The sequence below is a fragment of the Aythya fuligula genome, chromosome 15, assembly GCF_009819795.1.
Source record: "Aythya fuligula isolate bAytFul2 chromosome 15, bAytFul2.pri, whole genome shotgun sequence".
Lineage (NCBI taxonomy): Eukaryota > Metazoa > Chordata > Aves > Anseriformes > Anatidae > Aythya > Aythya fuligula.
In genome coordinates, this window is record NC_045573.1 from 7,739,457 (window position 1) to 7,761,032 (window position 21,576).

At 38.7% G+C, this 21,576-nt stretch overlaps 2 protein-coding genes across 4 annotated transcripts; one reads left to right on the forward strand and one right to left on the reverse strand.

Annotated features, from left to right (window-relative positions):
- Nucleotides 1-1,399: 1,399 nt before the first annotated feature.
- On the reverse strand, nt 1,400-20,966 carry METTL9 (methyltransferase like 9). Of its 2 annotated transcripts, none has more exons than XM_032197892.1 (5): nt 20,689-20,966; nt 16,349-16,539; nt 13,861-14,070; nt 12,626-12,810; nt 1,400-2,130 (listed from the first exon to the last, which is right to left on the reverse strand). In XM_032197892.1, exons 1-5 carry the CDS (start codon nt 20,860-20,862, stop codon nt 1,928-1,930), a joined length of 963 nt encoding a protein of 320 aa, XP_032053783.1. In that variant the 5' UTR covers nt 20,863-20,966; the 3' UTR covers nt 1,400-1,927. The 2 variants fall into 2 exon arrangements, with proteins under 2 accessions (XP_032053783.1, XP_032053782.1); XM_032197891.1 differs by having other exon boundaries at nt 1,400-2,133.
- Nucleotides 2,949-9,458, forward strand: IGSF6 (immunoglobulin superfamily member 6). Of its 2 annotated transcripts, none has more exons than XM_032197894.1 (6): nt 2,949-3,039; nt 4,386-4,736; nt 5,549-5,646; nt 6,742-6,798; nt 7,482-7,565; nt 9,112-9,458. In XM_032197894.1, exons 1-6 carry the CDS (start codon nt 2,973-2,975, stop codon nt 9,148-9,150), a joined length of 696 nt encoding a protein of 231 aa, XP_032053785.1. In that variant the 5' UTR covers nt 2,949-2,972; the 3' UTR covers nt 9,151-9,458. The 2 variants fall into 2 exon arrangements, with proteins under 2 accessions (XP_032053785.1, XP_032053784.1); XM_032197893.1 differs by having other exon boundaries at nt 7,482-7,540.
- Nucleotides 20,967-21,576: the final 610 nt, after the last annotated feature.

Here is a 21,576-nt window from a genome sequence, read left to right on the forward strand (position 1 = left end):
TCACAGCTTTTCCCTGTTATTGCTCATGTTTTAGGTAAGTGTTTTAATTTCATACCTCAAGTGTAAGAATACTTGTTTAAGTAAAGGGAACAAAATAGGAAATTATAAGAAAAAAATTACTTGTACATTGCATCTTCTGTCCCAAAACATGTCAAAACTGTTACAAACTAACATCCTAAATGACAAGACTAAAAGATGTGAAAGATGTGAAACGTAGTCTTTCGTGTGATTGTAACCTGTGGAGTACAACTTTTAAGTACCATTGAAGAATTTTGTCTTAATATACATTTACTACATGAAGCTAAATTCATTACACAAGAACCATATTTTCCTATTAATATAGGTCCAAATAAAGTAACAAAGAATAAACTCACTCCAAAACATACCCAGCTCATTTTTTCCAGACAAATATGACTGTTTTCTGTGCCAAAATTCAGTAACAGATGCTGAAATAATTCTGAGCCTGAATTACTGTTGGAGGAAAAAAAACACAACCAAAAAACACTAATCAGGCCTCTCTCTCCTTACTACACAACACAATCTTACACAAAGACAACTGAGAATAAAAGGCTATTAACTTTGCAAGAGAAATCACTAAACATCAGTCAAAGGAAGTCCAGGATAAACCTAAAAAGACAAGCTAAAACATCCTACCTGGTGTAAGATCACCAATTGCTAAATAAATAACTTTATACTTCAAAAGCATAAGACAAATCAGTTCTTGCTTTACTTACCAGTTGATACACAAGCTAAGGTTCTTCTGCTCTCACAACACTTACATCCCAAGCAACAAGACACATGCCTGTCAGTTCTCTACTCTTTACTGATGATGCCGCTTGTCGTTTTAAAGGAAGGTTTTATCTCAACTGCCAGAAATTAGCTATTTTAAACAAGATTTTTAAAATAAGACATGTTAAAATAAATAGCATTTATTCTGTAGTCATGGAAAAACAAACAACTGTTCCAAGCTGTTTAAACCTTCAAAATCAGGTCCCTATAGCCTAAGCCTCAGAGGCAGTTTGACTCGCAAAAAGTTTGCAAGAAAGTGCCTACAGGTTCTTTAAGACATTAGCTTTTAGGAACAACTCGCTTAGGAGGTTTGTTATCAAACCCATCAAGTTAAAGTGCAGTTTTGTAAAGTTCTACCATAGCCCCTTTAGCTGGAAAATGGCATATGCAAAAGCAATGAGAATTTGTGAGGCATTGAGAGGAATATGAAAGAAACCCAACCAAAAGCGATACGTTTTTTGTGGACTGTTATCCCTTTAAACAATACTTAAATGCTGTTTAAATAAACTCAACTTTGTGCTGCTACTGGGAGTTCAATTCTCAAACAGCAGCTGCTGTGGACAAGCGTGGCTATGGTTACAAAAAAGAACACGAAAGTTAATGCAAAAAGTCATCTCAAAAAAGTTTATTAGCATGAATAAAAACATGAAGAATGACAGTAAGAGATAAAGTAACTTAGCATGGAAGAATATCCATTTCAACAGTTTATAATCAACAAGGTTTGAACCGAATGGATAACTTTATTGCCAGATTTCAGTTGATTTCTTTAACAACAATTCACATTGTATCAGTTTCCTCATTATCAGGACTATTGCTTTAGTTTGGATCTGATCCCTGTTGCAGGTAAGTGTAAAAAAAGTATCCCCCATTGCTGCTGGATTGTAGAATGCATTGTTGGTTTAAGAGCTGGTTAAAAAAAAAGATTCTCAACTGAAGAATCTGTTTAATAAAACAAAACCCTTTTTTTTCCTAAATACTACAAAGAAATACATTAGTATTTTGGCCTTTAAAATTCTTACATGGTATTTATTTAGCACAGCAATACCCCAAATTCCCTCCCTTTACATAACCGTAAATCAAAACTCTCTTTCAGAGGCTGCTTCTTGGGACCGATTCTGGAGATTTACTTCATATACGCTTACACTGGCTTCAGGACAAAGACAGCATCATCTAGTACATAGTAGTCATTATACATATCACCTTCACATAGGTATGGCAGTCTGGTGAAAGCCTCTATGGCAAAACCAGCTTTACTGAAAACTTCTGGCAGGCTATTAACCTGTTCTTCCCAAGTATGCCCTTTGATTTCCAAAACTTCTGAGGGTTTTTCCCACTTGCCACCTACTGAGAAAATAAAAGAGTATTGTTTCAGTTATAAAACAGACTTTTTTTTTCCAGAAATTATATTACACATTATATTCCATTCCACTCCAAATATGAGGTTGACAAGCCATTTGTAGAATTGTTGATAGATCAGGTTTTTTTTCTCCCAAGTTCCTCCCCCAGCCCCCCCTCCCCAAGAGTTCAGAAGAGGCTCCTTCTTAAGGTTATCTTTGGCTACGTTTTTAACTAGCAGCTCCAAAACTGGCTGAAAAGTAACTTCCTTTATTGAGGCTGGTGTTCAGCAGACATGGACGGACAGACAATTTAATATAGATATTTTCCAGCATTATCATTTTTTTCTTTATGCCTACTGTCTGGCTAAAGATGGCTTCAGGTAGTTACAGTAAATAGAGACAGCAAGTTGAAAATTATCATTTGCTGTTACTTTTCTAGGAAACCACCACATTAGTTAGATAAGGGATGACTACAGAATCTGTTGCTGTCATGGCCACTTACTAGCTGATGCAGTAAAAACAGTCTAAGGCCAGATAAAATTACAAAGCTGAATATATGCATTATGTTGGGAAACATGTTATTTGTAATATCCAAAAAAGTAACCTGGCACAACTTGCAAGTTTAAAAGTAAGAAGCGTTCACTCACTTTCAAAGTAATGTCATCCACAAACCACAGAAATGTTTTCTGGTTTGGTCTGTACCTTTAACAAGTTTGCCAAATACAACAGTAAAAGCCCTTCTCAACAGGAAGCTCTAAATCGCGTGGTACAGAGCATTCTGCAACTCCAAAAATTTCATAAGTTCCTCTTCCTTCAAGCAGAATCATTTCCAGACAGATACAAGAAATGGCATCTTTCAACAGCTTCCAGAAAATTCTAATGCTGGCATTTAACTGGATTCTGTACAGTGCTGGTAAGACATTAAGCTTCTTGTATTTTCTCATCTAATAGAAATTACAGGATTGAAAATGTTGTGGTTATGATCTGCAACATAGCTGTAAGTATAGTAAAAAGTTTTGCTGCGAATTGAGCTAATTTTTGCTGTCTTCATGCAACTTCCAAACGAAATGACTTAGTAAATGCTTTTTATTCCATAATTCTGAAATGTAATCTATGATTTCTGGGTGAAACCCTATGGCACTCTCCTGTAAAGAGTGCCCCAGCAGCAACAGCATGGTTTCAGTGCAGCTGTGCTTGTTTGGTAGGAAGGTTTAGGAAGTCCAGCAGACAATATCTGTATGAACTGAAGCTACGGTGTTCTGCTCTGCAAGGTCAACCATAGCACAAGTTAACTGGAAAGGAGAAGGTGATCAATTGCAAGAGCACAACCTACTGTCTTTCACAGTTACGCTACTAGAGCCTTCAGGTTGCTGTAGCTGCTATGGAATGGCTCTGACGTTCATCCGATGGAGAAAGAATTTAACTTTATTCCCGCAGAAGTCACAGACACTGAATCTGCTTGGATTTGGTCCATAAAATATTTGGTGAGAAAAACCACGAAGGGACAGCATTGACTGTCTGCAGTAGACAGGCTTATCAATTGTGTATCAGCAACAGATTAAGAAAGATTTCAGTTTATTTTTATTCTAACTTTTTACTTTCTAGAAAGGACGAAAGGATGCTAGTAAGCTACTACCTTCATTTTCACTGCATAATCCTCATTCAATTGTTTAAATAACTAAGCTATGTGCATAAAACTAGACACATCAAAAGTATCTAAATTATAGATTTCAGTAAGGACTTTAAAACATATAACTCTCCCAGACAAGTCATATTAAACATTTCAGTTCCTTAATTAGAATTCTCTTCCCTGATTGAACTTCCTGTTTTCTCTACACAAATTTTTAAATGTCAGAACTAACAAGCAATATTGTTATCCTTAGAAACCCAGAGTCAGTATGTACCACGAAGTGAAGGCATATGCAGGAACTATTATGAATTCTAATCAATGTTATGAAATTGCTAAGTTTTAAATGTCTCCATTTACGACTCTTCCACCACCTGCAATCAGGCTGTCTCACTTTACTCCCAAATCAGGAAGAGTAGAGGAGAAACAAACCTTTGGGGAGACATACCGTTGAACATCTAGATTTACATCACCCACCTTGTCTATCCATCCTTAAAAAAAAAAAATCAAAGTTTGAAAAACATTTTTTCCCCTTTCCACCTACCTTTTCTAGCATGAACCATAAGCAGCTTATTTTCTTTCTAGATTATGCCTTGCTTATCTAACTAGCCCTCATTGTTTATTCTCAACAGGTGCAGCAGATAAATGCCAAGTCACTGTAAGACAACCCAGATATCAGAAAGCTGAATATTCCACCCAAACAGTGTCCCTACCGTGTGATTTCTCTGCCCCTGAATGCTCCCCGTCCAAGCTTCAAGTTCTATGGTTTCGTTTTTTCACTAACAAGCATGAGGATTTGTGCACTCCTACATGCACAAATAATCAGAAGTTCAAAGTACAAATATCAGACAATAGCACTTCACTTCAGATCAATGATCTGACTGTAAATGACAGTGCTGTTTATTTTTGTGGAATAGCATTTTCAGATTCAAGTTCACCCCATTCTAAGCAAACAGGAGGTGGAACCATTCTAACAAAAAGAGGTCAGTTGTTTATTCATCCTTAATGAATCATCATAAAAGAAAATTCTTTCCCAAATACTCTATTATACTCTCAAAAATGGCATTTAAGACTGAAATACCAACAAAGCAATTAGGAGTAGTATGAGTTTCTTAAACTGTTAATTGTAAAACTATGGAGGGATTCTACGAATAACCATCTTAATGCCATTTGCTGGTTAGACTGCTCTTGTCATTACTTTAGAATTCTAGAACAGAAAGAAATGTTGTGCTCTGTACTATCTATAAAGGGTGTAGAGTATTGTTATAGACCTTAATGGCTGTCAGAAAGGAAGTATCATCAGAAAATGAGAAGCAAAGAAACAGTCATTTAGTAGAAATACATTCAACAGAGTGCAGGGTTTCAGAACTGGAGATTCACTGTGCCAACTTGAGCAAACTGTTTTAGTTCTCTACTTCTGTAGTGTTTGCCTTCTAACTAAAATATAATGAGGCTACATTAATTACATTTCAGTTTCACATGGCTAAAATAGAAAAAAAAATAGGGAAAACAATCCAGCTGTATTAATTCATTCTCCCTGTCTAACTGTATTCCTGAACAAAAGCCTGTAATTCCATAAACAAAAATAAGAAGTCTTCATTGCCCTGACAAACATTCAGAGAAACAGAAGTGATCTTGCTAGGGAATTCAGACTGAAGTTAAATCAAAAAGTATTGATGCGTATGAAGTTTTTTTTAATTCCTCAACGGAAGGGGGCTGAAATTCAGAGTCTTTAGAAAATTACATGAATCAGAATTGTCCATTATTCTAATACTTACTCTTACTTAATGACCAGAGAGGCATAGCACTGAAGAATTTAACTGCATGATTGTCATCTCAACCTTACTGCTTCTATACTGCACTGCTGTATTCACAATCCTTATAGTCTACAAGGTAGGTTCAAACTGATTTTGTTCATTATTTAACTTTAAGCAATCTTAGCATCTCTGTAAAGAGAATAAAAGAGAGTCCTAGTTCCATAACTTCTACAGTTAAGTCGTAAAGAGATGCTTGGTTGAAGTTCATATGGTGCACGCACCTGCAGACACATACCTGTACTCTAAATAGCAACCACATTTTAAGTAACTTGTCTAAAATAACAGTATTATAAAACTAAAATTATACCAAGTGTATTAATCAGCAGCTTGGATACTGGATCTGTCAAGGCACACTCAAAAAGCAAAGTTATAAATTACCATTGCAGTCATAAACTTTGTGGATTAGCTTCCATTAAAAGTAAAATAATTTAATGTCAAAATATTTATAAGATGCAAAGTTACTGCAATCTGACTTTGCTTGTATAATGAAACTGTATTCATATACTGTACATGTACAGAAGATAGACAGTGGTAAAAGATTTAGAAGTATCAGAGACTTGGAGAAATTTTATGGATATAGGAAACAAACAATAGAATGCACGCAGTTAAAATTATATAAATACCAGATTTTTATTTTTTTCTAGAACAAAATTGTATTTAGTTAAAAACAAACACCCCAAGCTGCAACTGGAATCTTTAAATAACTACTTTGACATGAGAATAAGGACTTGCAGTCCTGTGTGGTATGACACGGTAAATGGCTCTTTGCTGCAGTGATAGCTGTCTAAATATAAAGACAAGACACTCATTTTTGATGTTGTTTTGTTTTCTTTAAGCTACCCGAAGTCATATAGTAGAAAGAATTAATCATGCCTTTTTTCAGGAGAAAACCTGGTATTTACGATGTAAATTGGTTTATTTTTGACAACTAGGTAGCTTCAGGCAAGTTCTATTGTACTCAAAGCAAAGATATGGATATGCGCAACATCTACTACCAGAAGATGAAAAAGGCCTTAAATGCCTGATTTTTTTTCCAATGGTATAAGCTGACCTAGTATCTACTTATCTACAGACTCTTTTCCACTGTAACAGGGCAAGACTAAACTATTCTGCTACTTTAGCTGTTGCTATATCATGTTGTTTCAAACTTTTTTTCCCTTCCTCCTTCTAGTTAAAACCAAAGCTGCTAAGTAAAAGTGGAAATGAAGACCAGAGGACAGAGAACTGCGTACGTTATCACTTTGCTGTATCTGTAATTCAGAACCTTCTTTTTTTTTTTTTTTTTAAAGTATATATCTGATACCAATTTTGTGATTAATTGATGACTCAGTTAAAGGGACACATACAGCTGTTAAGGCTTCGGTTCAGATTTGTACAGAGCTGGTTAATGATTTTACATTTACCTCATGTTTAACTAATCAGTTAATTTGTAACTATCTGGATACAGGATAAAGTCAAATCTACCTAAGGATCGTCCTTTACACGCAGTTTCCTTTAGGTTTTGCTTGCAAGAAAATTTTGTTTGAACTCTTTTTTAGAATAACTCTTCAATATTGATTTTTTTTTTTTATTATTATTTGTTCAAATGGGGCATTCAGGTAAACCCCTAGTTTAAAAGTCTATTTAGACCATTTATTGCCATAATTCCTTAAATTAAAGAAAAATATCCATAGTATTTAAATATCTATTAAAGAAGGTATATACGTTAAGAGATGTAATATTAATGCAACTTAAACCCTTCTGACTGACTAACTATATGGTCCTAAAGCATTATTCAGTAAATTTCCCACAGACATACATAAGCAAAAAAAAAAAAAAAAAAAAGATCAGAATTACAAAAAGATTCTAAAAAAGATGCTTCTCCCAACCTCAAACGTAATACTAAGCTAACATATTTTACATAATTTGCAGAAAATCACTAGCGGACGAAAAATTTTTCAAGCAATTGCCCAAGAACTTCAAAAGCAGAGGTACGCTGAGCACTCCCGACAGCCTGTAAGTTTCTACTGGTATGGGTTAAAAAATGGGGGAAGAGAGGAACTCACAGTTTTTAAGAATTTACCATTTGTTTCCTCTGGAACTAGATTTTTTTTTCTTATTTAAAGTTGATAAAGGTCTTAAAAAAAAAAAAGTATTCTGCACAATAGTCACAGATTCTACATGATCAAGAATAGATCACGACAGTTTACAGGAACTTTTTTCCTGGGACAGATACACATCTTCACATTATGCAGAAACACACTCACGTGATCTGTAATATAAGAGCACAGATGATGATATTCCCGTATATGTAGTGTCTGCAAGTTCAGAAAAAGAAAGCTTCTATTTTCTAAGCTATCCAACATTTCTTAGTTCCAATAAGGCTAGAACCAGGACCAGTATGTTGTCTGGGAATAAAAATTCTTTTCCTCCCAGATGGACACAAAGTTTCATGTCATGAAAGGCCTACAGTACCAGCACTCAAGTTAGGCATCCTTTCTAGGGAAAAATAAAATATAAAGCAAGACGGTTTTGTATCAGAGATGCTCACGATGCCAATACGTTATATGCTCTTACATATATATATACACAATCAAATGAATGTATATACACACTGTACTTTTCATATATGTTAAAAAATGTGTGTATGTACACTTCACAAAGCCCCTTTAAGTTTGTATTTGGCCAAGAAGAGGTTTCAGCATGTTGTTCTGGACTGTTTGATAAAACACAAACCTATTAGAGCTCATTCATGAAAATATTTCAATTGTAGTTCCTCTCGTTCCCGTAGTCCAGAAGAGTACGATGACAGAAGCATAACAAAACATTTTCAGCAAACTCTACAACATTCTTACAGTTATTTCCCCACACACACAAACTTCTGTAGCTAAGTATTCAACACACTGGATAAAACCACACAGCTTATTTCATCGTTGCAACCTTAGGCCAGTAAATCTTCAGTAACTATTTGACAGGAATTTTGCATATGCCAGGTAAGTTACAGAAAATTTTAGAAATCATGTGTATGTGCAAGCAGTGAAAAGAGCTTCAAAATCATCCTTCAAAAAAAAAAATCTGTTTCTCTAGAGAAACATTAAAAATTCTTTCACATTCTAAGCTTATGCTGCACTATTTCAGAGATGTGATGAGAAAGAAAAAGAAACAGAATACAAAGTCAAACACTCCTCCTCTAAACATTTTTAGTTTATTCACCTCTGTACTGCCAACTGATTTCCTCTATAATTATCCCTTTAAAGGCTTCAAGTCCCTGCTGACCTGGTCCTTGGTTTAAGTGACAGATAAAAACATAGTGAAAATAAGAGGTATTGTTTTACTGCCTCTGTGCTCTTTGAAGATTAGGAGAAGCCAAAAGGAAAGGAAACATGTTTGGAATCCTGCAGGTGCCACACAGACAAATGGAATTAGATAAGTAGGGAGGGAAGGAGTATATTGAAACTATAAAGAGACGGAATTTGCCTCAAAAAAGTATTGCCTTTAAAAATGATAACAACAAACATTTGCATCAATGAGTAAACATTTCCACATTTCTTTTTCCCCCTAGGATCATCTGGACGATGACACTGTGTACCAGAACAGATGAGTATGTGCTGCATTTCCAATTTGTTGGACATTTTTAGTGTAACCAAAGAGGCAGATGAAGAAGTTAAGCTTCTTCACAGACTTACTGTGCTTTAAAAAGAAAGGAGAAAACCTTACAGGACAGTGTTCTTCACAGCGTTTTCTAAAGAGACAATGTTCAATGCACTTGATGTTGATGACCTATGTTACACATTATTTCCCATTCAGCATGAATTTACATGTATTTCTTGTATGCAAATTAAAACAGTTGTGTAAGATGTACATTAATCAACACCATTAGAAAATAAACTTGGTGAAATTCTGTTTTCAGTCATGTTAGTTATAATGGATATATAGATCAAGACTTATGGAGTCTTACAGCAGCTTAAACAGCAAAACATACATATTCTATGGATAGGCAAGAAGAAAAAAAGATTATATAAATGCATGTACTCTCATTGTAATGCTCATTTGGGTTGGGAACCTCATCCTAGCCTACTGAGGAAAGCAAAGTGGTGGTCATGAAAAGGTTACTCCTGCAACATTAAAATTCAACTGCTAGACAGAAAACCCCTTTCTTCCAATCCTACCATCCAAAGTCAGGGTTACTTGTAGCACCAACTTTTGCTTTTGTGTGCCTGATCAAAATGGATACAGGCACAAAACCGGAAGTACACTGAGAAGTTATTACCTAGCCAATCTACAAATCAGCACTTTCAGAAGAGACCTGTTGGTATCAGGCATTCTCCCTGCTAAGGAACAGTTAAATCTTTTGTCATCCTTTAAATAAAGCAAGGCTTTGTTTAGCAACTGAAGCCACATTTTGCATTTCAGTGACATGAGAACTGAAAAAATCAGGCAAAGTAAGGGTCCATCTAGTACTGTTTCCAGCTCAATTTACTACTAAATACTTCAGGATGATGAAAAATGCACCTTCCTCTTCTTATACATGTTATTCAATCATAGAAACATTAATATGCTCAAAAAGAAAATGTCACAATCCAGACTGATTATCTAATATTGCCTTCATATACATACACACGCACAGACACACACTGTCTATATTAGGAAATATAAAATATTTTATAATCACCTAGGGGGTGCCCATAACATGTTTTATTATGATACCACATGATTTGTATGGCTTGACAAATTTAGAAATGCACAGGAAGTGCATTTACTTGTTGTTCTATACAGTGAAAACAAAGCTCCTCTGGAGAGCTTAATTTGTGATTAGGCTACTTTGGACTCTAGGTGTCACTGTAATTCCAGGAACACAGAAACAAATTATACCTCCTACTCCACCTTGCTTTGTTCTCTTAGAGCAGGCTTTATACTGATCACACTGAGGGTTTCTACAATTACCTTCCCACTAAATTAGATGTTTTGATTTAAATTTATCTTTAGGTCTCCAGTTCTAAAAACTGATCTATACACCGATCAAACACCTTACCTTCCTAATTCCTTCTCCATTTATTGCCCTCTCTAAAATTCAGAAGTTTCACCAGGCAGGTCCAGACTTTTTAATTAGCTGATATAAGGAGTTATAAGACAGTCTGGCAGCTCACTATTTCTTTAGAGTATAACTGAAAAGATCTTAAGCAGGAAAGCTTTAGTGGAATGACACTAACTTGTGCATGTGGTAACTCGCACTGTCTAGAGATGTTTATATGGGCCCATATCCACATCAGTAATAAACAGACAAACTGAGTATGTTTGAAGTTACAGTAGATATTTACTAACTGGAACAGCCTCAACTGATACAAGCATACTAAAGCTACTGTCATACCCTACAGATCAGAAAAAAAAAAAAAGAAAAAAAGAAAAAAAGAACATCACTGCGCTAGCTGAGACTTACAAAAAGCAAAGGAAACAAAGCTGTCTTAAAGAAAGTGACTAATCGTTTACAGGTCGCCAGCACAAACTAGAGTCTGACTTTGGTTTACAAGACATCTTAGTCATTCCTACTTGTTGGAAGATGAAATCTGTTTTGAGTTCAACAATCAAAGGACAGGTTTCTATTCCGCCGGGATTTTTAAATTTAATATCCTATTCTTTTCCCAGTATGACATAGGCAGTTAGCGACAGATACAAATGGACCTGGAACAGTTTTTTCTTCCTTAATTTCCCCACCTCCTGTTGAGCAAGGAAGTAGCATGTGGCCTATCACATGGTTACCGAACAACACGTAGAAAAGTAGATGCTGTGTGCAACAGTGATTGCAAAACACCATGATACACAGCTTTGAAGTCACACAAATTAAACAGACACCCAGATCACTTCTCAATTTTTGCTTCTAACATGCTGATGAAAGTCAAGCAAGACATGGCTGTTATATGGAATTTTAAAGAAAGGAAATCAAATTGTTCCACATTACAGCAATAGGATGTTGTAACCAAATGTGCTTGGAAATACCATACAGGTGCTTAAGTCAACCCTCCATCTCATTTAAGACATACTACTTTTTAGAATAGCTACAAAATTATATGCTCAAATACTGTATTTTAAGGCATTCTTCAACTGACACCATTCATTTTTACACTTAAAGCTCTTTTTGTGGTGTCCTCCCTCCCTGCCCCCCCCAAAAAATACTATTTGCATATAAAAAGAGAAAAATAGTTTCATTTTGATTGCATTTACAATTTCCAGAATATTAAGGTTATTAGTTTTGTATTTTCTGTGCACATGTGCCTTTCCATTGACAAGTCAAGGACAGGCAGCATCCAAAGAATGACTGATGAACACCAGCCTTCTACAACTCAAATCACCTTTAGGGTGCCTCAACCTGAACCCCCACAATCACAGGCATCTAAAAAAGTTTTTAATCTCTTTTGAGGTTTAGTCATAAGGAAAGATTCATTTGAAAAGTCTCTCATGTATTTCTTTAAAATGCAACTACAGGAAATAGATGAATTTTAGCACTTAATTCGACTTTTTTTTTCCCAGTTACTAATAAAATAATAATAATGGTTGGTATTAGTATTAGTAAGGGTCTATATTTTATTCTGCGATCTCATATTGGACAGTGAACATTATCATCCTATGAATTTTTAGGTGTAGTTCATCTGGAACACTTGAAACAGTTTGAGCTAAGCTGCTCCATTCCGTATTACAGACAGTTCTGATGGATTTGTTCAATGGTCGCTAAAGACAACTGGGGTTACCTATATGAAGGCAGCAGAGGGCCCTAATCAGAGATCAGTTTTCCCATGTTGCTCCAACACAGCTCAAATGTGGCAACCTGCAGAACAGGATATGTAACTTCAATATCTGAGCTTTCTGTTGGTGCCAACAATGTATGGTGGGGAATTAAGAAAACATCTTACCTCGTGTGGCCTATTTACCTATGATTTCATACTTCTGAACATGCACCCTAGAAGCTATTTGTAAGACACATTTACATACGTCAATTATTTACGAAAACATTTAATTCAGGATGCTACAACCTACAAAAGCTTTCTTTACTTGTGTGAATAGCTATTAATCTGTGTACTTACCATTTTCCACATATGGGTGAAATGGCAGAACCAATGCTAGAATGACTCTGCCTCTAGTTGGCTCCAGTACACTCCTAATATCTTTTAATACAGTCAGTGGCTGATCACAACGATCCAGCAAATTCAAACAGCTGATAACATCATACTGAAATCCTGTGTTCTGCCATTCATTTATACCAAGCACCCTACAAACAGAGAGAAAGATACAGAGCTGAGTTTTGAGACCCACCGAGGATAAAAATTCCCTACAGATGTGTTCATAGTGCAAGTAAGGTCAGCCAACTAGGTAATGAGGAAAAGCAGACATGGTTTTTCTAGTCTTCTGGAAAAGAAAAACTAATCAATAGGCATGGTTACATATAAAGGTGTGGATGAATATTGCCTTACAAACTTCAGGCAGTAAGGGTAAAAAAAAAAAAAAAAAAAAAAAAAAAGCCAAGGTATTATAAAAGTGTGATGTTCTAGAGTAAAAGTGAATATACAGCAAGGAAAAACGAAGCTGAAATGTATTAATGGCTTGCAGCATTTTATCCACTCTGACCTTTTTGTGTGCAAACCCAGTTGCTGGGTTTTCCATTCAAGGACGCGTTAAGAAAAGACATCCACAACTCCTTCATTCTTTGGGTTCCAGTCTAGGGAGACAGTACCCCATATACTAGCCATTACTCAACAAGACTGAAAGAACCTCCAGGAGCTGTGACCAGTGCACAAAGTTCTGAAAGTGTTGAGGTTTTTGTTACTAAATATTCTTCAGTCTTAAAAGCAGTAGCTAAGCATAACTAGAATAAAAGATTCTTTACACAGTAATCCATGAGCACTCCTTTCCTAGTCATTAGAGATACCTGAATAATCTGCGTCTATTATCAGGATTCAACTTGCTTTCTTTGCAGTCGCTTTCCTTCCTCTTGCAATTTTGTACTGTTCATTCATCAGTATCTGAATTTTGTCTTCCTAACTGTCTTGATTAAAGCAATTTAAGCAAACTATGAAGAAAGACTTCAACACAGTTGTTGCCGATTCTGCCTTAACTGGTAACAAGGAACAAAAGCATAGCAAAAGTCCTGATAACAAGGAATATCAGATGTGTTCACTCTCCCTGTTTTGTACAGGTCAGTTCTTTCCATAATGATCAAACATAAGAATTGACTGAAAACACTGAACATTCATAAAATATACAAAGATGATTTTGCTGTAATCTCTGAAATACACGATGTAGGAAATATTCAGTACAATACCTGTATTTCTTCTTCTGAAGCTGCCATATCATAGTTTCAGACAACTCTGTGGCATAGATTTCTTCAAAGTGAGGACTCATGACTTTAGTAACTTCTCCATCCCCAGCCCCTAAATCAAGAAGTCTGTGGGATTTCCATTCTGGATTTATTTTAAGCAGTCTTTGAAATTGTTCTGGGGAAAACACAAACATCGAGCCCCTTCCCAGCAGCCTGAAAGGTAAAGATGAGAAATGTCCAATTTCATACAAACTTTAACAAGGACAATGAAGTAATTTAGAATGCGCTTTGGCAGCAATCAGTCACACAAAACAGACAAGGTCAATGCTCAGATAAATTTTAAATCCAGTTCAACTTGCCTTCCACTTGTCAGAGATCCACCACATAGCTACATGCAGTTATAGTGCCTAAGACTTCAAGAGGAATTGGTCAGGAAAGGAAGGGATTGTGGAGTGCAGCGCAAGATGATCACACACACAAAAAAAGCAGAGAGGGGGGAGAGAAAGACAGAAAGAGAAAGGCCAAGCTTTATTTGTCACATTTGCAGATTTGAATCTCTCCCACTTACCTTAAAAAAAAAAAAAAAAAAAAAAAAAAAAGGAGAGAGCAGAGGAAATAAAATGGCTGCAGACAGAAGTATGCACAATAAATGAGGAATGGGATGTGGAACTAGGAGGGAAGCCAGGGAAGAGATTTAAAGAAAGAATGGGGATAACATTGCTGGAGTGGCAAAAGAGATGACTTTTTAATTGTATGTTACAATGGCTTTTGCTGCTATCTGCAGGTCCTTCTGCATTTAACACGAGAGCTGTCGAATAAAAAAATAGACAACTCATTAAGGAATTGGGTAGAGGTGACAGCTGGATTCTTTATGGATCAAGTTAATGACATACCCGCCTGTAACTGTTTGAAGACTACACAGTGACAGATTTCAGCTGTCATAGCAGAAGATGAAAGTTAGCAGAACAAGAAGAGGAAGAAAGAACTGGTCAGTGACAGACTAGAGGTAGATAAAAAAAAAATAAAATCATTTAAACCAATGTTGGATAGCAGGTTAAATTTAAAAAATACAATCTACAGATTTCTTTTATGACCAAGGGGGAAAAAAGGTAAACAGAAAAAGCATGAAAGAATAAAAAATCTGAAAAAATAAGAGGCCTAAGAAAGATCAACTATTAAAAACAAAACCAGCAACTACAAAAAATATTCGAAGTTATATAGAAGAATCTAATGCAAGATGTTAAATATATATAAAAAATAAACAGAATACAGCCAATTTAAGTACAACCCCTTTGCAGCACACTTGTGTCAGACCACACTGTCTAATTGGCTCATGGCTATTATGCCTAACAGCACTACGAGGTGTAACTCAAAGTGCTGGAGAGCCTTTGAAAAAGAAAAAAAAAAAAAAAAAAAAAAAAAACAGGAAGAGAAAGGAAGAAAAGGAGACCAAAGAAACCTTTATATAAAGCTACAAGCAACTAAAAACACCACAGGAAAGCTCACTAAGACATCTGGTTAGAAAATAGAAAGATTATTTTCCTAGCCTTAGCAGCCAGCCACTATCCTCAAATCAGACTGCATCTAAGTATGCAGCAGGTGCAGAGGTGGGGATGGTGGAGAAGTGAGGTAAATGTAACAAAAGGCATTATTCATAGAGTTAAAACTGGTAAACATATGTCTGAATGACCAAAAGAGAAGTAACCAGAAAAGGCAATGACTTCTTGGGAAAACATACAAGATCACTTCTGAACAGCTGAACTCCCCTGCAGCCAATGGCAGATGAGACCAATGAGTAACAGTAGGAGAATCATGTTTTATAACTTCTCTATTCCCACCTTATTGATGTTTCATCAAACATGCCACATCAGAAGCTACCTGTTCAAGTACAGCTTACACACAAACTGGGGGGAAATTTAGTTTTAAAGAATAAGAGAAAGGAGAGAACTCCATTCCACATCAATGTTATAAGACACAACACTCAGCAACTTCTGTACTGTGTAGCAGTCTGCCTAGTTTTGCAGCACATATGGACTCAAACTTTAGGCGTAATACTGAACTGACTGGACACAGCCACCTTCTACAAGGACAATCACAACAGCACATGCTATAGATATGGCAGTAGATAAAGAAAAGAGCAAGGAGGAAGAAAAACAGGGAAGAAGGAAACATCTAACACGAAGAGAATATTCTCAAATTCTTTCTGAGTATTCTCTGGAATAAGACAAGTAATGGTTATAAAATACATATAGAATCCTCTGACTGTTATTAATTGCAAAAACACCCTCTGCCCTGCTCATACTGTAAATGTGGAAATGGCGTTAATTAAGAAGGTTTAAGGGAAGAGCAAAACAGGGCTTTGCAGATCTATTAGACTGGCAAAGTGAAAACTGTAGACATTTAACAAAACCGGCAGATCAAGGAATAGGGATGAACACCTGAAAAAAATTCAAAACATATTTAGTTTACCCAAGATTGACTTTTCACTTACCCATTGATAGATGTTCTAGACATAAAAAGGCTAAAAATTGAGGACACAAAAGAGTGATAGAGCTGGATAAACAGCCAGCCTGATTTTTCAATGCTGTTGTTTAGGAAGATCTGTGTTCCTTGGTCAAGGTAACTCTGGACAAAAATAGGCTGAAGGGATTCAGACAACTGCTCTGTGTTGCAGACATACCACTAGAGAAAGAAACAAAGTATTATTAAAATGTTCAGCAGCAATTTAAAAATAGAAGTGGTTAAAAAGAAACAAAACACACAGAAAACTCATATCAATTTCTGTAAATATCAAAATTTAGTTTTCCCTACAGATTTTTAAACCAGCTTCAGGATTAATTTAACTTAGATTGGAACTATAATCAGTTGAGGACAGATTACTCACTAGAAGTAACACTTATATTTTGTCTTACACAATACCCTGTACTTTGAAGAATTTTACAAAGCAACTACCCTAGAAAGCAAACACAAGTCCTCTAGGGAACACCACGAAATGGGTAAAATAGTATGAATTTGGATAACCTTGTTTTATGTCTTCAAACTCATTCTGAACCTGTCACATCCCCTGAAAAGAAATCAGGAAGTACATTTGCAATATTTTTTCCAGGAAAATAGCTAGATAGAAAATCCAATCTATACTTTAAACAGCTTTTCTGTCATGTATCACTGCTGGACTACATTTCATCACTTACCAGTACCCAACAAGCAGGTCCACAAGTCTTTCAAAACAATTTTGTCTAAGGAGCTTTCTCCCATCAACTCTACTAAAAAAGTAATCAGGTTCACATATTGAAGAAGTCAATAGTATCAGCTGAAGGACAGTTCTATACTTTTAGATTTGTAGAATATGAAGCCCAAGTTAAAATGGGTTCATGGCTCCTTTCACCTCATGCTACTTGGCAATAACCACTCCTATACAAACTACACCAAATCTGAGATGCCAGCTACTATCTAGCTCATTCTGAAGAAAAGGATGCTTCTTGCTATCAAATCTAGCTGGTAAAGTAATAAACAATGTCCTAATAGTCCATGTGTAAGGCACATCTAAACTTTAACATCTGGCTTACATTATTTTAAATGCACGGGACTCGTGCAGAACAAAACAGACCTATAAAAATTCTGAAGTTTAGAACCCTCATGCCCACCTTACGCACTTCCACCTCTAATGCTGCAGCTTTCCAGAATGCCAGCATGGAGTATAAAATTTAAAAGGTTGCTCATTGCTACATTGCAATGCCAAGCTAAAAACCCATTCACTCAATATGCTGAAGTTACAAAAAAGTTTTAAACATAATTTTAATTAAGAACATTGCTATTATTTTACATTCTCTTATACTCATGCAGAGTTATTGACAGCCCTTCTTACATAATTTCTAATGCCATTCTATATTCTAATATCAACAATTATTGCCTATAGCTAATATTTACTACCATCCCCTTAGATCTTGCAATGATGTTCCCAATCTGGCTGCAAGTGTTCATGGTGCAGATAGAGTCACAAGCATCTTAGAAAGGCATGGAGAGTTTCAACAGAATCTTATCAAAATGCATGCAGGACAGCTAATGGTCAGCTGGGGCAAGTGTGCAAAATTAAGTGCCTAAAATCATCTCTACAATCATACTACACAAAATACGCTTATGTCCTGTTCCCTTCACATTTGTTGCACCTTGTTGGGAGGGAACAGTCAGTTAATGCACGTTTATAGTGCTCAGCAGCACAATGGGACTTCCAGTCACTGCTGTAGCATGAATAATAACGGCACAGGTTTCTCAGCCCAGTATCCTGCTGTGTCCCAATACCAGTGCCAGCAAGCAGAGGGGAGCAGGCAGCTGCAAGAAGGCCATTACATGCTGGATTCATTAACAGGGGCTCCATCAAACAGTACCAAAGTAGGAAGGTGTTTCAAGACCCTTCAGCAGAGGAACAAACACACACCTTTTTAGGTCTAGTTTGAAAACCACTTTCACACTGGCCAAGTTTGTTGCAGAATCAGGCCCTCAGCAGTACTTTCAAGCACGCTTGTAGGTAGCACAAGTGTTCATTTCCTCCAAAACCCAGAGTTTGAGCAACCCTGCACCACACGATGGAGCCTGGCACTGAGACCCTCAAGACTGCTGATTTACCAGTTTGGGTCTTTTCTCACTGTGGCACAGTGCTAGTTGAATGAACCAGCACGGACCAGCAAGTCTCGAAAAGGATCCTTAGCAAACTGTTAAAAAGCACTAAAGCAGCAGCCAGAATACTTTGCCCATCCATCTCTAGAAACCAGTTTCAAGAGCTGGCAGAAGTGAACCACAGAGCTGAGGAGCAGGCAGGGATGGGTGTCAGCTGCAGCAGTGATTTGGGAGGCTGCTGCCTAGCTACAGCAGGCACTTGTGGAGTGCCTCCTTGCATTGCCATTTTCAATAGAGAAGAAAATGTATCTAAATATCAGAGCTGCAGTAAACATGGACTTTGACCCATACGCAATACCGCTACACATCTGCCATACTCAAGCTCATAAACCTTGGTTCTGCAATGAACTCTGTTACCTGCAGTCTCACCAAGGAAACCAGCTGCTCTACAATTCCTGTCCTTAAAACTTCCAAACTGTAATATATGTTGACATAAGCAGGGGCATAACAGTGACAACTGTGAGAAGAGAAGCTTATTTCCAGAAATCAGTCATTGTTTGAAGCCCTCCTCTAATTTCTTCTTTATGGTTAAGTCTGCCATTAAGCTTATTGGCTAAAACATGTGCAACTATCTATGTAACACCAGAAAATATTAGAAATGACAGAAACTGTAAGGAAAAAAACACACTGGATAAAAACAATCCAATTTCCAAATAACAGAAGTGGTGAAAAACAGTTTTATTCTGGAACTAATTCCTCAAAACAGAGATTGCTTTTGTTTTTCCCCACATCCAATATACGAAGAGCTCCTTTCATGACACGAGTTTCGTGACAGAAAGTTCATCAATCTGACATAGTGCAACAGTAGAGAAGCTACAGGACTAAGAAATCTGAAGAGAAATCTAAGGATATATAATAAAAAATATTGACAACTCTCGCCTAATATTAGTAAAAAGAAAAAAAAAAGTAACTAACTTATGCAAAACTAACAACATTAGTAAAACTGCAGAGTGCAAGTACCCAGGGCCTCCTAATATAATCCTTACTTATGAGTAATCTCACAAGCTGTCTCGCTAAACTTACTAAAGGATCAATACATTAGAATTAAAATCCAGATCCAGTAAATTACAAGTGTAGACTACACTGCAGACAATTTACCTGTGAATGACAGTCATCTCCATAGCAATATTTTGATTTACTTGTCTTTCTAGTGCAGTCTTTAACAACAGAAAAGATCTGCAAATTTCATTTGTTCAGCAGAAACGTGTTTTCTTCTGTAAATCTAAATTCCATTTCTGTCATTCTACATATGTAGTGAATGATCCAAATGCAGACCATATTCATTAAACCCCAGTAATACGGTCGCTTGGTAGCAAAATTGTCAGTCAGCATCCAACCAGAGCACTAAAAAAAAAAAAACACTTCAGAAGTGGAGAACTTCTCCTCAACTCGGAGAACTTCAACGTATACTTCTATTTTTTTCCTTTGTACAACATTTTTATTAGCTTTCCTAAGCTCCTGCCAGGTTTTCAGCAGCACAGATCAGAACATAGGCAGTCGTATCCCCAAGGCACTGCCCAGCACCTAACAGCTCCACAGAGCACTGCCCCACGTCCCTACGCTGCCCAAGTACAGCACCAACCTCTCGGTGCAGTTGTATCACGCTGCAAACCCGTTTCTAGCCTACCACCTCCTACCATCCCAAGGCCTCTGTGAGCTCAGCAGCTTCCCAGCTGCTCCCTTTTTGCGACCGGTTCAGGTTATTTTCCTCCAGACACACCGGCATTAACCAACCACCCCCGTGCTCATGGTGCCACCCAGGCAGCACCACCTGCAGACCTCGCCCAAGCGCCGTTACCCCCAGAGCACAGCGGGACGAGGAGCAGAGCGGAGGTTTCAGCCCCCGGGGGCAGCCTGACCCCAGCCTGACGCGGTACCGCTCTCGGGACACCGGGCCGGCCTCCCAGCCCCGCCGTGGCCGGCACCGAGCGGCAGCCCGGCCTGCCTCCCCCCGCCTCCCCGGCGCTTCAGGCCGACCCCAACTTTCTCGCCGGGAGGCCCCGGCCGTCGCCTCTCTTTGTCTGGCCCAGGCGGGCGCTGCCCGGCCCGGGGCCCCCTCAGGACGCCCTCAAACCGAGGGAATCGCGGCTGTCCCGGCCGTGGGGAGGGAGGGGGGAAGGGAAGGGGAAGGGAAGGGGGCTGCCTCAGGGGCCGTACCTGGTGGCTCTCCCTGGCGCCCGGGGCGGGCTGCCCGTGGCTGCCCATCACGTTGGCGTACAGAGACCTGGATAAAGGGCTCCTCAGGTACCTGGCAGGGCCAGACCACATCCTCCTCCTCAGCGCCCACAGGAACAGGGTGTAGCAGCACAGCCAGGCCAGCCACAGTCTCATGGAGGGGGCAGGGCCGAGGAGTCACCCCCTCCCGCTGCTGCCGCCGCCTCCCCTCCGCATGGCAGCGGCGGCGGCAGCCCGCGGCCCGCCGAGCTCGGCTCCACGCTGAGGGCGGAACGCGCGGCGCGGGGGCGGCGGGGGCCGGCCGGGACGCTTTGGCTGCGACACGCCGGGGCCCGGCGCGGCCCCGCTCCCTCCCTCGCCCCGGCCAATGTCGGGCCGGGCGGGGCCGTGACGCGCTGCGGGCCGGGCCCCGCCTCCCCCGGTACCGGCACCGCCCCCGCCGCGCACGTGCCTGGTCCCGCCCCACCCCGCCCTGGCACCCCGGGCTGCGCGTGCGCAGAGCGCGAGGTGCGCCTGAGGGGCGGAGGCGGGAAGGGGCTGAGGGGACGGGGCAGCGCCCCCCCCGCCGGGCTGTCCTCCCGCCTTTAGGGCCCCTGGCCCCTCTCCTCCACAGGTGTGCGCAGTCACAGGGCAGAACACAAGGCACAGCTCCTCTTTCACACTCCAAGCTGTCATTTTCAGCTACAGCGTTTCATCAGAGTTCAAATGACAAAATAGTGGGGCTTCTTGGAAACCGCCTGCGCCCCATGTTCCTCTATGGAGGTGTCTTTTGGGGAATAACAAGGGGCTCGGTAACAACCTGGCAAGCGTGAACTTTTCCAGGGAGGCTTCAATAATGACTAAAAACACTGCTGAAGGCCTGCCTGACCA

What these genes read in the sequence shown, in the direction of transcription:
- IGSF6 (XM_032197893.1), top strand. Translation starts at nt 2,973, where the DNA reads ATGGCATCTTTCAACAGCTTCCAGAAAATTCTAATGCTGGCATTTAAC. An exon ending in CAATCCTTATAGTCTACAAG is followed by an intron (nt 5,647 to 6,741) that starts GTAGGTTCAAAC and finishes TCCTCCTTCTAG; the next exon opens with TTAAAACCAAAGCTGCTAAG. An exon ending in CAAGAACTTCAAAAGCAGAG is followed by an intron (nt 7,541 to 9,111) that starts GTACGCTGAGCA and finishes TTTTCCCCCTAG; the next exon opens with GATCATCTGGACGATGACAC.
- METTL9 (XM_032197891.1), bottom strand. Translation starts at nt 20,862, where the DNA reads ATGAGACTGTGGCTGGCCTGGCTGTGCTGCTACACCCTGTTCCTGTGG. An exon ending in TCTAGAACATCTATCAATGG is followed by an intron (nt 14,071 to 16,348) that starts GTAAGTGAAAAG and finishes TTTACCTTTCAG; the next exon opens with GCTGCTGGGAAGGGGCTCGA. An exon ending in TCACCCATATGTGGAAAATG is followed by an intron (nt 2,134 to 12,625) that starts GTAAGTACACAG and finishes TTATTTTCTCAG; the next exon opens with TAGGTGGCAAGTGGGAAAAA.